This window comes from Canis lupus, chromosome 6, assembly GCF_048164855.1.
Source record: "Canis lupus baileyi chromosome 6, mCanLup2.hap1, whole genome shotgun sequence".
Lineage (NCBI taxonomy): Eukaryota > Metazoa > Chordata > Mammalia > Carnivora > Canidae > Canis > Canis lupus.
Genome location: NC_132843.1, coordinates 57,038,818 through 57,054,646, shown reverse-complemented (window position 1 = coordinate 57,054,646; position 15,829 = coordinate 57,038,818). Strand labels below are relative to the sequence as shown.

Sequence of the window (15,829 nt, the reverse complement as noted above, 5' to 3'; positions counted from 1 at the left end):
TATTCTTATTAAACTAGCTGTGAGTGTCTGGGTACTAGCAACAGGGTAGTCTCCGTAGAGAGAACAGGGCTGTAGGCACTGGCGGTGCTGCGGCACAGTATCATTCTGCAGGGGATAGCCTGGAGCCAACTCCCAGCAGTTTCTGCAGTCAATGTAGTCCAGTGTCAGTTAAGAAGTGTTACATAAACATTGGGCTCAGATGATTTAGAATAAAGTCAACTAGAAACAAATCAAAAAGACTATTGGGGGGATCCCTGGGTGGCGCAGCGGTTTAGCGCCTGCCTTTGGCCCAGGGCGCGATCCTGGAGACCCCAGATCGAATCCCACGTCAGGCTCCCGGTGCATGGAGCCTGCTTCTCCCTCTGCCTATGTCTCTGCCTCTCTCTCTCTCTCTCTATGTGACTATCATAAATAAATAAAATTAAAAAAAAAAAAAGACTATTGGGACTTCAGAATATTACTGCTTAATGGGGCCAAAGGGGCAACAGAAATCATTGAAAACATCACTGACTCACAAAAACAGTCACCTTGTTACCTTCTTGCTTGAATTTGTTTATTTCACAAGGCTTCATTCACACAGGAAAACAAGATACTAATCCAAGTTCATAACTGTTATAAAAGTAAACATTTGTTGGGACAATGTACAATAAATTGCACTTTTCTTAACAAGCATTACATTTACACCAATAGCATGTACTATACATAATACATGGAATTATGGAAACATCTAATTGGTCAGTGTTTACAGAGGCTGCTCCCTCATGTTTCTCTCTTCAGTTAGCACTATTTGGGCCAATCAACTCCTTTATTCTAGAACCTGTTTTCATTAGAGAGGTCATGGACAAAATCATAGAATTCATAAAAATAAACAGTACAGACTTCCTACTACCTCCTAAGCAAGGGAAAGGTAGGAATGATGCTGATTAAGACATTTTCCTTCATTTGAACTGAGGATCCATACATTATGCAAAATACCAAAAATGGGAGAAATTGATGCAAAATGCTATTGGGTCATCTTGGATTCTGGGACCATCTCCAGCTTTATTCTTGTGCTTTCATGACACCAGAGTCTTGATGCATTTATATACTTATAATTAAGTCTCCTATATTTTATTCCATATATAATATATAGTTATTAAAAGTTACATTTTAATGGAAAAAATTTTACGTGTTAACTTATTGCCAGTGAAAAAGGAAAGTAACTTAAAATGTTTATTTTCTACTCAATGATTTTTTTTTTTAAAGTTTTTAGAATACTACTATGATAAACCAAGGATTGAGGTGGGGAGAATGAGACATGTTGATGAAGATGTTTTTGTAACAGGTAACAAATTCATTTGGGGATATGCTTGACATGTAGCCTTTTAGATGGAAGCCAGGAAGGTAACATCTGACAGCTGACTGTAGTCACTAAGCCACTTGTAAACATCCACTTTCCTCATTACAAACTCATGAACATCCTCTCAAATAGAAGGATTCATTTTGAAAACTTTGGAAAGATAAGGAAATTCCTAAGATAAAGGGCTTTACCTGTGTTACATGGAAGTCACTGTAAGAGAGGAAGGATGTTCTAGAGCAATTCGAGTTCAGTGTGACATGAGCATGGCAACCAGAGGGAAAGACAGTTTTATATCTGGTTGTAGGACACACAGGCCACTGAACTCGTTTGGCCTTCTGTAGTTGATTGCCATGTGTGTATTTAGTCACATGGTACCTGGCTGTACAAAAGAGGCAATGATCCTCTTTGTAAAATTCTATCAGTCACACACACGTACAAATCGAAGTGTTCACATCAAACAACAGCGTTTGTCCATTCTCTCATCTATTTGTAATTGAAGCAAGAAAATCAGAGCTATTTAAGAGTGGCTCTTTTTTAAAGAGTAAGTTATACAACTGAATCCTCTTGCTAAGTAATTAAAAGTGTTCATTCCCAGAGAGAGAAAACAAATAAGGTATTTAATTTTTTAAAAGCTCCTTTTCCCTTCAAAGGATCCTGAAATCAGACAACCGCCTTAGAATAGTTAGCGGGCTGATTGCAGGTAAAGAAAACTCAATCCCTTACGTTAGTGCGGGCTTCCTCCTCAGTAACTGATCAGCTCCTTTAAGGATCTCTCATCTCATGCCCTGAACTGTGCATTCTCTTGTTTTTCTCACTTTCACTGGGAAATAAAGCCACTAGTTATTAATTGGAAAATATTTTTTAAAAATGGAGTAGGGGGTTGAGAAAAATCTTAAAACACGGTATAAAAGAATGAAATTTTGAAAAAAAAAGAAACAAGTCTTCATTATCCCAACATCAGTACAAAGATTGCTTTTGTACTTTGGAAATTTAAGAAAAGCCAATGAAGAAATTATGAATTTAATAGCTGGAAAGGTAAAGAGAAAGAGACAGAGAGTGGTTGTATGGAAAGAGAGGCCAGAGGCCTATATGACATTCCTATTAGTGTTTCTATTAGGCACTCATACACAGAGCATTAGGGAACTGAGAATTTCTTTGCATTAAATTATATGTAACTAAATATAATCAAATTGCACCATGGCTCAGGATGTGAAGCTAGCAAACATATGCACTGCAAAATTCAGCTGGGTTTTTTTCAGCTTTAAAGAAAGTGTTAAACAAGAATCTCAAGATATAAAAGCTAATGAACTAAATTACCAAATTGAAATGCATTCCCTTAACTTATTCAGCAGAATTTAATGAGAAGAGAAATCATCACTTTTTAGAATGCTACAAGTCTTGGATTTTTGGAGGAATGTTTTATACAGCATATCCTAGGAAAAGATGAAGAACACTCTAGAATACTTGGAAATTTCCTAGCTATCTGGGCTGGTTGATGTTTTTCTAAAAGAAATTCAAGAGAAGAGTACCAATTTTCAAAATAAGTGAAATTAAAGGTAACAATTACTTAATACTAGGATGCATGAGTTTTCAAAAAATACATTCTGTATTTTTTGGGGAAGGATATGTGGTTTGGGGCAATGCTAACATAATGAATAATCATTATCATATACCAAATTTTGAATTTTCTTTCTAATATTGCAACTGACCCAAAGACCCTGCAGTGAGGAACAGTTTAGACTTATGGTACCAATACGCATACCTAATAAGTATGATATGGAACTGAAGAAGAAGGAAAAATCTATAGGTTGCCATTAAAATCGTTTGAAAGAGTTAAGAGAAAATGCAAAAGACAGATTACACATTTGGAATGTATGTACCTGGTGATTTTATTTAAAGAAAAAAAAATATAAGGGGCTCTGGAACTGAGCCAGGTGTATAGGTGAGGACTGAACCTACAGCCATACTATTTCTCCCTCAACTACCATGTAAGGAAAATTATGCACTTTAGGCATTCTGTGGAATGTGCTGATTTTTGGAAGTTAAAAAGAGCTCTGTACAGTAAAACTATAAGATTCACAAAACAGAAAACAACATCTTTAATTTAGCTGGCCATTGGATAAGGCAACTTGTACAAGGCTTCTTGGAATCAAAGCATAAAGTACCAGCAAAGCTAAAAAATTATACTAAATGATTTACAGAAACAAGTACCAAGATGCAATTTTCCAGCCATTATATTAAAAAAACAAAAAACAAAAAACAAAAAACAAAACCTTTTCTAAATCACCAAATAGGGACTATCAAAGTCAACATAGACACTCAGAATGCTGGATTTTTTTTCCTTTTGGGTACAAGGAAATGAATATTATAATGGTAAATGGGAGGACAAAACACAAAGAATTCTGTAAGAAAAGTATTATTTGATGAGTGTAACAAAGGCTACCATCCATATTAGTTTTATGGGTTGTAAAGGATATAATAACTCAATGATAGGGACTTAACTTTTTAGAGTTTAATGATCATTTTGGAGGAAAGGATCTACCATGAGCAACTTAACACATGCTCCTGGAGTTGAGATAGTTCTTATTTAATTTTTACTTCCAAGAACGTATTGCTTTTAATTGCAACATATGGCACAGATGAAAATCACTCTGGCGCTACAAGAGTTTAAGATTTGTTGCAAGAGTATGTTCAACAATGAAGCCAAGGATGAGTATCAATAAGTGTTATTATACATAGCCAACAGTAGTTTGGTTGGCGTAAAAGGGCCTAAGCCTCTGAATGAGCTTAGAAAATGGGAAAATTAGTTTTGCTGTTACCAAAGGATTTCCAGCAAGGACTATTTAAATAGACCTGTTAAATATAATTGAAAAAAACTATTTCCACCAACTTTTAAACAATAGCTTTAACGTTCCATGAGATATGCATTTCTATAAAGATTTTATATTCAATCAAAAATGTTACCAATACATTTGCATCTCTTTATCTGGGGTGCCAAGGACACATTTTTTAGGGAGATACAGACATCAGTAAAAGTTATCTAACAGTAAACTAAGATGATGTGAAGCTGACCTTTATTCCCCATTCCAGAACTTTGAAAAGGTATAGTATATTAGTGTTTCCTTAGCAAATCTATGTCAACATTAAATGAAATACTCTGTCCCTGGTTCTCTATTTCATATGAAGCACGGTGGCCAAACTGGGCCTTTCTAGGCTTCTCTGGTAAAGGTTCCCTAATGCTACAGCTCGCAATAGCACTTCTGACTTAGCGCTTGCTGGAAGTCGTAACTGTGTTCATACTTAGGAATCTGTAATTCCTGTGTAGAGTTTCTCAAAAAGACCTGTTAGGATACTAGGGCCAAATGATTTCCCTTATCCTGCGTTTATCAAAATCTCAGTTCCTTTCATCTAGTGTGTTTTTTCAATAGTCTATCTTATTCCATGGTTCTTGGCACTTCATTTCCAGATATACCCAACAGAAAATGAAAAGAAATTAATTCTTTTTGGGGACTGTTCAATCCCCGGTTTATTCTTTGGACAGGATAATCGTTTTCCAGGGAGTCACTTTCAGAGAGAAACCTCACAGTTGTCATGAACGGCCCCACAGTGTGCTTTAATCTGAATAAATCCTGAAACGTTAAGACGTTTAGATTTCAATTTTTCTTTCTTTCTTTCTTTCTTTCTTTCTTTCTTTCTTTCTTTCTTTCTTTCTTTCTTTCTTTCTTTCTTTCTCTTTCTTTCTTTTCTTTTCTTTTTCTGTGACAAATATCATCTTTTCACTTTAACCTTGGAATAAAAGACATCTCCATTTTTATGTAAGATGAAAGTAATTATTAATAATTAGTTCTAAATAAAAATCATTTAGTTCTGAATTACTTATTTCCAACTAAACATCAGGCATATAAAATAGTGTGTAATACTATGATGGAACTGAACATGGCCTTCCATGAAGAGGTTCGAAAGCAGGTATTCAATATAACTCAGGTCAGTTTAAATAACATCCCTTTGCAAAGTGTCAAACAAGAAAGAGTGAGGGCTACTGAGAGATCCTGGCTTGCTTTCTGGCCTCCTTTACTTTCCAGTAAAGGGATACTGGGAGACTCCTCCTGGGTGTCTGTCACTTTGATCGTTGTGCTCTTGTGCTTGGGTGAGGCTGGAACTATGTGCTCTCCTTGGGTGGCTGGGTGGCCGGCGGTGGCTGCAGTGGCTGGGTGCCTGTGGCCGTTTTGATAGAGTTCAGGGTTTTGCTAAACCAAGAGTTTTTTGCAGCTTGGATTTCATTCATAAGGGCTCCTCTCTGGTGTTCAAGTTCCTAATTAAAAAAAGAAAATCACCTGAGTTATATAAATGTTTTCTCTCTGCCAAAAAAATCAGAGTATAGCTTTTTGGAATCCCTAGGTGTGTATGCATAGCCCTAGCTTTCCTCCCACAAAACCCAGGGGGGTGGGGAGATTTAATTGGCTTCTTAATACAAGAAAATGGTATAGAGCTAAAAGAGTTACCACTGAAAGTCAGAATCTGGCTTTCTCTGAACAGTGAAATGAAACCTCATTGTATCTTTTCTTCCTTCTGCATTTTTGGTCCAAATTTAGATTCAGATTGCAACATGTTTAAAACACAAATAGACATATGGATGGATGGAACTTTTACTGATGACGTAAGCATGAATGAGTTCCAGTTTCAAACCCATGGCCTTTTCCCCTGAGAACTTACCAGGGCCAGCCCAGAAACAGTTAAGGACCACTAGTGCGGCCCACATCATTGCCAGGGCAGGTGATGGTGGTGCGTAAGGACTTTGGGAAAAAGAAAATGGGGAACAGTCCATTGGAAGCCAGGACTATTTTTCTAATTAGGTTATCTTCCAATATGGACAGAGATTTTGGGGAAAGGGACTTGGTAAAGTTAGGTAAAGATGAAGGAGAAAATGCTCCAAAGCCAAGAATGGGTGCCAGCCAATGTTCAACTATTCGGGGAAGGACAATAGGGAAGGTTTGGCCTTTCATTTTCAGGATCAGCCCCACAGTGGCTAACGTTCAATGAGAAAGGACCTTGCCTACAAAAATTTCGGGGTAAAAATGAAAAAGTATACGCTTAAGTTCTCACAGGATATCATTTTAATTACTGCATTTTCATTTAAAGCTGTGTTTATGTCACTGTTTAAAAATAATGACGTAAAAATGTGACTATGGAGGACATATCATTGGGCAAGAAATGTATTCATCATATGTGGAAACATCTTAGGATGCTGAGCTAGGTGTATTCCAAAGTATGAGAATGTGTCCTAGAGCACCGATTGCTTCTTTTTTCTTGTTGATCTTTTATCAGTCCCCAACCTGGATTTTGCACTTGGCCTCCACCAGCTGCAGTTTGGTTTGTGCCAACTCCAGCTCCATCTCCCTCAGCTGCTTCTTCAGGGAATCCTTCTCATCATCCAGTTCCAGCCCCTGCTCCTCCCTGCTTACGGCTGCGAGCTTCAGAGTGCCCTCTTTGCTGAAAATGTCGCTGCAGTGTTTACAAGCCATCATTTTACCCTGAAAGAGTCAAAAGAGATAACCAACATCAAACAATTTCATAGCATATATCACTTCCTGAAACAACTGGGTATGATTTTCATCTAGACACTGCTTGTTGTCATCAAATGCAGGTCCACTTCTGAAGGTAATTATTTTTCTTGAGCTGCAACCAAAGTGCTCAGTCAGCACCAAACCCAACTATGCAAGTTAGGTGCTCCCTTTTTCTTAAAGTATCTCTAGGGAGACCCTGGAAATGGAAAATATTATAGCACCTCTTTGAAACTTGTTCTAGAAGTTTTGTGCTGCCATGAGGCCTTTCTAGAACCCCATGCCATTGCTCTCCATGCAGGGTTTTGTGAATCCTAGAGTTACTATATGACCAGGTACTATTATCCCCCCCCCCCCCCATTTTATTAGTGAAGAAACTCAGTTTAAGTAACAAGAGCCTACAGCAGACTGAGAAAGTCACTAAACCTATGCTTGCAACAAATAAAGTTTATGTCCTTTTGTTCAGCTTTCAGCGAAGATGATCATTATTGTTCTAGGTGATGAAAGTAACTCTGCCTCATGCCCAGACTGCCAACCAGGCACATAGCACTGAACAACAGCAACTCTTCAAGTCAATGGTGCTACTGTTTTCTTAAAATATCTCCAAAAATAGCTTAGAGGTAAAACATATTACAGAATATTTCTGTTTTAATGCACTACTACATATTATAATATCTTCATAACCAAAACTATATTCCTCTCTTCACTCACACACACAGACACACACACATAGAGCAACTCTCCCCACATTTCTGTGTCATCATGCCTTTCTCCACCATTTAGGCCTGAACACTGGGGTCATCTTTTCTTTACCTTCTCCTTCTTTCCATATTTAGCTGGTCATCAAATTATTTCTCTAACATGTCTAAGCTCTCCTCATCCCAGGCCTGAATCCCTAGAAGTCGCTTTCTCAGACCCCACTGATTGCTTTCTTATCTCATCCTTAATGCACTCTTCAGATTCCTACCTGATTAATATTCATCAGACACTTAAAGGATATCTTGCAATTCTTTTAAAACCCTAGAAGAATAATTAGTCCACTGCTAGCACTAAATAGGCATGCAGCAAGTATTTGTTTATATACATTTACTGTTAACTAAATAAAACGTTAAGGTGCTAGCTTTTGTTCTGGGTCTTAAATGATTAAAAGTTCACCAAGCTGGGTAAGCAGTTTTATTAGGCTGAGCCATAAGCAGGAATAGACTCACTGAGGGAGGAGAACATTTCAGCGGGGAGAACACTGTGTGCAAAGACACGGGCTCTTCAGAGAGCGGCAGGGAGCCTGAGCAGAGAGTACATGGCACAACAGTGAGAGGCAGGAAGTGGGAAGGGTTCTCCGTGCCTCATTTTGAAGGTTCTTAAATGTAACGCTATTGAATCCTGATTTCGTCCTATAGAAAATTCATTTACCATATCGTGTACTGCATGTTGGAGAGGGAACAATGAGCTTCATGAAGCTGCAGTCTGGCAGGTGTGCTGAAGAACAGAGGTGTGGCAGAGGCTGCAGATTCCCACCCAGGATCCATCTCCCCTCTTCCTTACTAACGGAACTCCTATGTTATTTGGGCTGGCAGTCTGCCATTTCCCAGACTTCCCTGAAGCTTAAGTGTGGCCATGAAATTCAGTTCTGATATGTAAGCAAAGTGTGGTGTGGAGCTTTAAGGAGGCCACTTAGAGCTCCCCTGGTTGGAGGTAGGCCCTTGTACCCTTGCATCTCCTAAGGCCTAAAATTCTATCTTAGAATGTGGCTGTGATGGAGGCAACTCCAGTTGACAGGCTTGACCTTTAGGTCACCTAGAGGATGGGAGCCCCTGCTGAGGATGTGGCTCACCAATAACTGGTGAGTCTGGATTGCTGATGAAACCAAGGATCTAAAAAAAAAAAAGAAAGAAACCAAGGATCTTTCCAGCCCTGGAATTTTTTTTTTTTTTTTTTTTACATGAGATAAACATTTTCTGTGTTTAAACCATTGTTATTATGGGTTTCCTATATGTGGCCAAACTAGTTCTAAACTGATACACAGAATGACAGAGTCAAATTTACGCTAGGGAATGTTCATTCTAATTCTAGTATAGAGGAGGAATACCTGAAAGGGGAATGGTGTTGTGGGAGGATGGAAAAATCAAAAGCTATAGCATTGCACCAAACCAGAGATGAAAAGGAAATAGCACTGGAGAAAGAGGATGTAGTATGGTTATCACCACTAAGGGAAATGGAGAAGAGAGTCTAACTCCCTGGGTTCAAATCCTGTCTTTACTGCTTCCCAGCTATGTGACCTTGAGATCATGAATTACCTGTTTTGGTAATCATCATCAATAAAAACAAGATCTAATAAATCATTAAAAAGATATAATAGTGTCTACTTTCTCAGGAAGTTGTGAGGGTTAAATGGGATAATCCTTAGAACAATATACACAGTAAGTATTTATTCAGATAAAACAAGTTCAAGTTCCTCTTCCTGAATATATGGCCTTTCATTAGACACCCCTACCTCCTTATCCAGTAGTTCCTCTATTCCTTAATATACACTCTTAAGTATATGAGTCTCCTTAATGAGACTCATTCTGATTTCTGGGTCTTCACTCACAGTTTCTTCCAGAATGTCCTTTTTAAATCCTAACAGAATTCTCACCCAACCTCCTCAGTTCAGCCTCCTCCACAAAGTCATCTTTGGTCTGTAGTTCTTACGATTTTGCTTTCTCTACAATCCAGCCTGTCAGTGTCATCCAACTCAGCACTGACTTACATGCTTTTGAACTATTATACCCTACATATTTCACATGCATATGTAGATCTTACTCCTGCAGGAAAATTCTAAACTTTTTGTTATGTATCCTTTCTGTAAAACAACAGAAGTCTAATAGCTGTGGCCACGGTTAGATGCTCAACAAAACCTTGAGTTATCCACATAAATCAATTTCATTTCTATTTCCACAAAGGATAGTTAATATGCAAGGCACCTCATTAACTGAATGTTGGTTAGTGTTTAAAAAAGGATAATAAAGGCATATAAGTCAGAAGAAAGTAAAAGGAAACCAGAGAGGGAAGATACAAACCCAAAACTTTAGCAGGCTTGGGCAGGGAGATGACCAAGATCATAGTCACTAATAATAGATTGTTTTTGAACATGAAATAAGAAAAAAACACTTGGAATATAAAGTCAGAATAAGGTTCATATTTTCAATTCTCCTGTCTCAGATTTTCAGGTCATAAACTTACAAAAATACGTATTATTATGTGCCAAATACTAAGCTAAGCACTTTATATACATAATCTTATTTAATCTTCAAAATCACTCACTGAGGGCAGCCCAGGTGGCTCAGCGGTTTAACGCCACCTTCAGCCCAGGGCATGATCCTGGAGACCCTGGATTGAGTCCCGCGTCAGGCTCTCTGCATGGAGCCTGCTTCTCCCTCTGCCTGTGTCTCTGCCTCTCTGTTTCTCTCGGTGTCTCTCATGAATAAATAAATAAAATCTTTAAAAAAAAATCACTCACTGAAGCAGGTAATATTGTCTCTATTGTACAGGATACAAAATAAAGATTAGAGGTAAAGAACTTGTCCACAAGTTGTTATATTATATGCCAACGTGCCTAGAATGCACTTCATCACTAGCATTAACCCTGGATATATTCAAAGAGAAATATGTCAGGTTTCTGAACCTCAGGTCACAAGAGTTGGCTGTGCCAACACTGCTTCTCAAGAACACCAATTTATTTGGCTTCCTGTTGTTTCTATGGAATAAAGCAATGGCTTTTCTTACTTAAGCAACAAAAGTTTTACCACCAGGGGGCAGCATATAAATAAATGCTACAGTTTTCTTTAAAAATAACCCTCTAAAAAATGGTGGAGAGCAATGGGATGATGCTCCCAGAATGCTCACCAAGGGTTGCACACTGAAGCCATATTTAAGCAGGCACAGTCGGGATGTAGGCTGCACTCCTACCACCTGCCTCAGACAATCCCTAAAATTTATGGGAACACCATCCTTCTGCTGGCAGGAAAGAGGATCACACCCGGGTCAGAGGCAGACACTGTTCTCCACAGATCCTAAAGTCTTTCAAACAATGGGAGGGGCAGGGTGGATGTGATGTCTGTAAACTGTCCTGCCTGTGGCTCGTCCTCATGCACTGGGATATCCCCCCAGGTACTGACTTAAGACCGTGTGAATCTGGAAGAAACCATCACAGCAGATCTAGCTCATTCTTCCTCACCTTTACCACTTCCAGCTCCTCCTTGCTGGCTGCTTGCTGCGTCTCCAGTCTGGTACTTAATTGGGAACAGATCTGAAGGAAAGAAAAGAATTTCTTTACTAGAAAACAGAACAACGCTAGTAGCAGGTGCATATATCTTTATCAACTCATATATTACTCTGGCTTCTCTGATGCTAGAAGAAATTTTGCAAAAGAACAGCCCTGCAAATGCAATGCACAGCAGGAAGCCCGAGAGAGTTCCATGCCTAAACCATATTTTAATCTTAATTAGTAGAAACATGGGATAATTTGATTTCTTCCTATCACTAGCCTTTGTGACTAGTTCCAGTGAATTCCTCTCCTATTTTGGAATCAATCTATAAAATCTTTGCTGAATATCCACTTTGTACAAGGTACCATTGTGGAAACCTGATAAAAAGAATTCTGGACTAGAAACTTCTGTGTACAGCCACAGAGAGAGTATCTGTTTTCAATTACCTGAACTTTCCTTAAGAAGTGCCAGAAGGCATAAAACAGAGTTAAAATGATCAGAAATTAATAAAGACTAAACTTCTGATCAAGTGGTTTGGCAACATGGTATGAAATGACAAGCCTGAGGTCCAGCTCTAGTACTTTACAGCAGTGTGTCCCTTGGGCAAATTCACTAGTCTTTCTAAGCTTCGGTTCCCTCATATAGTTCTGTGCTATGATAAGCAAAAGAAAAAGAAATCTATGTGAAGGATTCAATATAGTATTTGGCCTATAATAAATGCTCATTAAAGAAAAATCTCATTATTATTGACTCTGAAATAAGGTGCTAACAACAAGTACTAGAAGGAAGTAGAAATAAGTGCTTTCAAAGTCAATATCAACCAACAAAACAAAAGCATTTGCTTAAAAAAAGTACTGGAAGTTCAAATTGTTTGAATGACATACAAATCTTTTATTTTTGAAAAATGGAATAAAAAAAGGTACGAGATGTCCAATTTTAAAATGCAATTTGAAAAAAATAAAATAAAATGCAATTTGAAGTAAAAACATAAAGATCTACCTCTATTATCAAAATAGACATAAAAATATTTTATAATTTTGGGGGGAGGGAGGCAGGGGCTGGGGAGGGAGGAGCAGAGGGAGAGGGAGAAGCAGACTCCCCTCTGGGCAGGGAGTTCTGGGGAAGAGGGGAGGGTCTCTACAGGGATGGGGGTCTCAATCCCAGGATCCTGGGATCATGACCTGAACTGAAGGTAGACACTTAAACAACTGAGCCACCCAAGTGCCTCTGGGATTTAAAAAAAAAAAAAAATTTTAACATTTATTTATTTATTTATTTATTTATTTACTTACTTATTTAATTAATTAATTCATTCATTCATGAAAGACAGAGAGAGAGAGAGAGAGAGAGAGAGAGGCAGAGACATAGGCAGAGGGAGAGGCAGGCTCCATGCAGGAAGCCTGATGTGGGACTCGATCCTGGGTCTCCAGGATCACACCCTGGGCTGAAGGTAACACTCAGCTGCTGAGCCACCCAGGTGTCCCCCCTGGGATTTTTTAAATGTCTGTTTTGAGAGGCATCCGCCTTCAGCTCACATCATGATCCCAGGGTCCTGGGATCAAGCCCCACTTAGAGCTCCCTGCTCAGTAGGGAGTCTGCTTCTCCCTCTCCCTCCGCCTCTCCCACCACTCATAGCTCTCAACTAAAAGAGAAAAAAAATCCCAGTCTACTAAAAAATGGCTCTAGAGACAAAGGTCTGCTTATAGAGTTGTTGCCAGTGTCTCCAGATCCAAGCCTGGAAACAATAAATAGGACTGTACTGGCTAATGTGAGAAAGAAGTTATCTCCCTAGTAATTTTGGCAAAACAAATACCCTTTCAAATAACCCCAAAGATTACAAAATAAAGCCAATCATAGCCAATTCCAACTATAGAATGCATTGGGATTATGTTTTATATCCTAATTATCTTCCAACAGATGGGTCTGTTGCCTTTTACATTACTGGTAGTGCCTGCCAGATAATATTCAAGAACAGTCCTGAGGATTACTATTTTGAAGAGTGCTGCATATGGCGGCCAACCATGGCCTAATGTGGTGATGAAAAAACCCATTTGCAGTGATGGCAAGTTTCACAGCACATGGTTTTTAATGTTCCTTGGATTGGTTAATGTCTAACCATCCCTTCTCCTAGTTACCCAAAGTGACAGTCTTGGATCACCTTGTGTTTTCCCTTGTCTAGCAAAAAAATGACTGTATTTGTGTCTTCCTCTTCTCCATTTTCACTACTAATTTTAGTTCAGGGCCCTGTATTTTCTCACCTGGACTCTGCCGTTAGCCTCTTACTGGTCTGTATCTTTGCCTGTGGGTCTCCATTTGGTTCCACATTTCTCACTGGCACAGATTAGTGCCAACAGTATGTCTCTGATCATTCCACTTTCTTGCTCATATATTCCTACTGTAAACAGAATAAAATCCAAACTCCTCTGCCTAACCTGAAGACCCTTCTTGAACTGGGACCCAACTCACCTTTGCTTCTTTACTGTACTCGAAACTCTTGACAAACAAAACTGTTTGTGTTCACTAATCTACCTCCGTGCCTTTGCATGCTATTCTCTGTCCCTCGTTTCTATCATCCTCCTCTGCCTCCACGTACCTAAATCGCACTTCATCTCACCTTTGAAGCACAGCTCACATTACCCCTCCTCCAGAAAGGGTTTCATTTTCCATGGGCAATAAGTTCCCTTTCCTCTTATCTGTGCACAGATATTACCTCCCCATTACAAGATCTGCTTCTGAAGGAGAGAAATTGAATTAATCTTTTTTACTCCCCTTAAGGAATCAAGGGTTTCAGATAGCAGGTATTAAATAAACATATATTGATTATCATAAAGTAAGACAGCTCTGAAGCCTTATTTCTAAGCAATTTCCCGTGAAAGAGAAAAATCCTTCTGAAAAAATGTTCATTATATATGAAGTGAACCAGTTGCAAAAAATTAACACAAACAATATAAATGACATTTTTATGTATACAGCAACAATGCAAGCAAATTCAGTGTATTACAGTGATTATTTCTAGTTGGCAAGGTTAAGCGGGGGTGGGGGGGTTAGTGTTTTCTTTGTGCTTTTCTACACTTTCTCAATTTTCCATGAGGAACATACATTTTATTTTTAAGCCGTAAAACACATTTTAAAAAAGAATAGGAATCAGACTTCCAACTCCTACATGAGGCAGGAGACCCCAGGGAAGTTCTTAGGAAAAGCAGGTGATACATGGTGCCTTGATTAACTCTGGAAACATGGAACCTTCGCAGTCCATGCAAAGGTTTCTCAGAAGGTGGAGTCCTTGCCGTGGCCCAGCATGAGCAGCAGAGGTAAGACAGTACTACTCTATCTGGAATGAGGGCTTTCTGGGAGCACTGATGTTGGGGCCAGGAGTCCTCATGAAGAGGAAGCCCTCCACTAAGAGACCAAAGGATCAAAGGTTCTAGCAGAAGGTTTTCTGCTAGTGTTGGCCATCGTTGGGTAAGGCCACATAGCCATGTGACAGCAAAGGACATACTGATTGGATACAATCACCAAACTTTAGTCCTTGGCAGAGAGGCAAATGTTAGCAGTGAGGTCTACTGGAAATCCGCTTCTGAGTAGGGCAGAGACAGGATCCCAATGGTCACAATCAACTTTCCTGTTCCTTTGAAGCTACCCAACATTGTAAATAGCCAGCAGACTGTTTTGCCCAGTTACGCCTCCCACATTATCAGCAAGCACGTCCAATCACTGCTTATTTCAGAGCAGAGAGTAAGCCACCAAATTTAATGAGTCACTGTTCTGGAAACTCCCAAGACAAAAATGTTTTTTCTCCCCCAAAGAGAAACAATAGTCACTTTTATGGCAACACAGACTGCAGTGGCACGATACCTGCTTATACTCAGCAATGATAGCTGTGGTCTTCTTGATCTCGTACTCTGCCTTCTCCAGCTGTTTCCGGAAGACTTCTTTTAGCTAGAAGGACAGAGAATGAGAAACACCAAGCCTCAGTCAAAACCCTAATGAGTTTCAACAAACACATATGTCAGGCCGGCCTGATCCGGTCAAGGCTGACATTAGCAACTACAACTGTATAAATTCTCCTCACTGAAGCTCTATCTTGAGCGTTCGAAAAGCCTGATCCTCTCCAGGGATACGGACATCTCTTTCTTTCCTGTAATGTATAAGATGTATGAACAACCCCATTATACAACTGCTTATCCTTACCACTTATTTTATATAGGTTAAATAAGTGTCCATTAAGAAGTCATCTTTTTTTTTTTTCTTAGATTTAATTTTTAAGTGATCTCCACACATAGGGTGGGACTTGAGCTCACAGTCCGGAGATCGAGAGTCTCCTGCTCCACCGATTGAGCCAGCTGGACGCCCCGAAGCCATCTTTATTCTTATGAGGGTCTAAAAAAAACCATGAAGTCAATGTTGTGTCTTCTCCTAATGCTGTATAATCAATGACTGAAGAAGCATTTTCGGCATTTCCATCCAGAGCTCCTACTGTCACTGCTGGTACCTCTGAAGGTGGGAACAGGAAGCTTTTGAGCCTGGGGCCAGCAAGAGCAGGAGGCAGGTCTAGACCTTCTGAGGTCAGGAGATTTGGGGACTGAACAGAGGCTTTCGAAGGAGCCAGCATGCCACACAGTGCAGGTACTTGCTATAGTCAGAGAAGTGCTAAACCATGATCGCTTATTTCAGTAGCCCAGCAA

The 15,829-nt window shown here is 39.3% G+C and overlaps 1 protein-coding gene and 1 long non-coding RNA gene across 22 annotated transcripts in view; one reads left to right on the top strand and one right to left on the bottom strand.

The window, feature by feature from the left end:
• The window catches only part of LOC140635692 (uncharacterized), a 32,323-nt gene that overhangs the window by 6,388 nt on the left and 10,106 nt on the right, over positions 1-15,829 (top strand). For 6 of the 12 annotated variants that reach the window (XR_012033043.1, XR_012033044.1, XR_012033040.1 and 3 more), the window contains 2 exons: positions 1,246-1,324; positions 6,665-7,365. This is a non-coding gene — a long non-coding RNA (uncharacterized lncRNA). The other 6 variants (XR_012033036.1, XR_012033035.1, XR_012033037.1 and 3 more) reach the window with 6 other exon arrangements.
• The window catches only part of RABGAP1L (RAB GTPase activating protein 1 like), a 728,064-nt gene continuing 712,763 nt past the window's right edge, over positions 529-15,829 (bottom strand). For all 10 annotated transcript variants that reach the window (XM_072830693.1, XM_072830694.1, XM_072830691.1 and 7 more), the window contains 4 exons: positions 15,000-15,083; positions 11,114-11,185; positions 6,673-6,870; positions 529-5,651 (listed from right to left, as the gene is read on the bottom strand). In XM_072830693.1, coding sequence (XP_072686794.1) covers positions 5,499-5,651; positions 6,673-6,870; positions 11,114-11,185; positions 15,000-15,083 — 507 coding nt within the window. In that variant the 3' untranslated portion in view covers positions 529-5,498. The remainder of the gene's footprint in view (positions 5,652-6,672; positions 6,871-11,113; positions 11,186-14,999; positions 15,084-15,829) is intronic.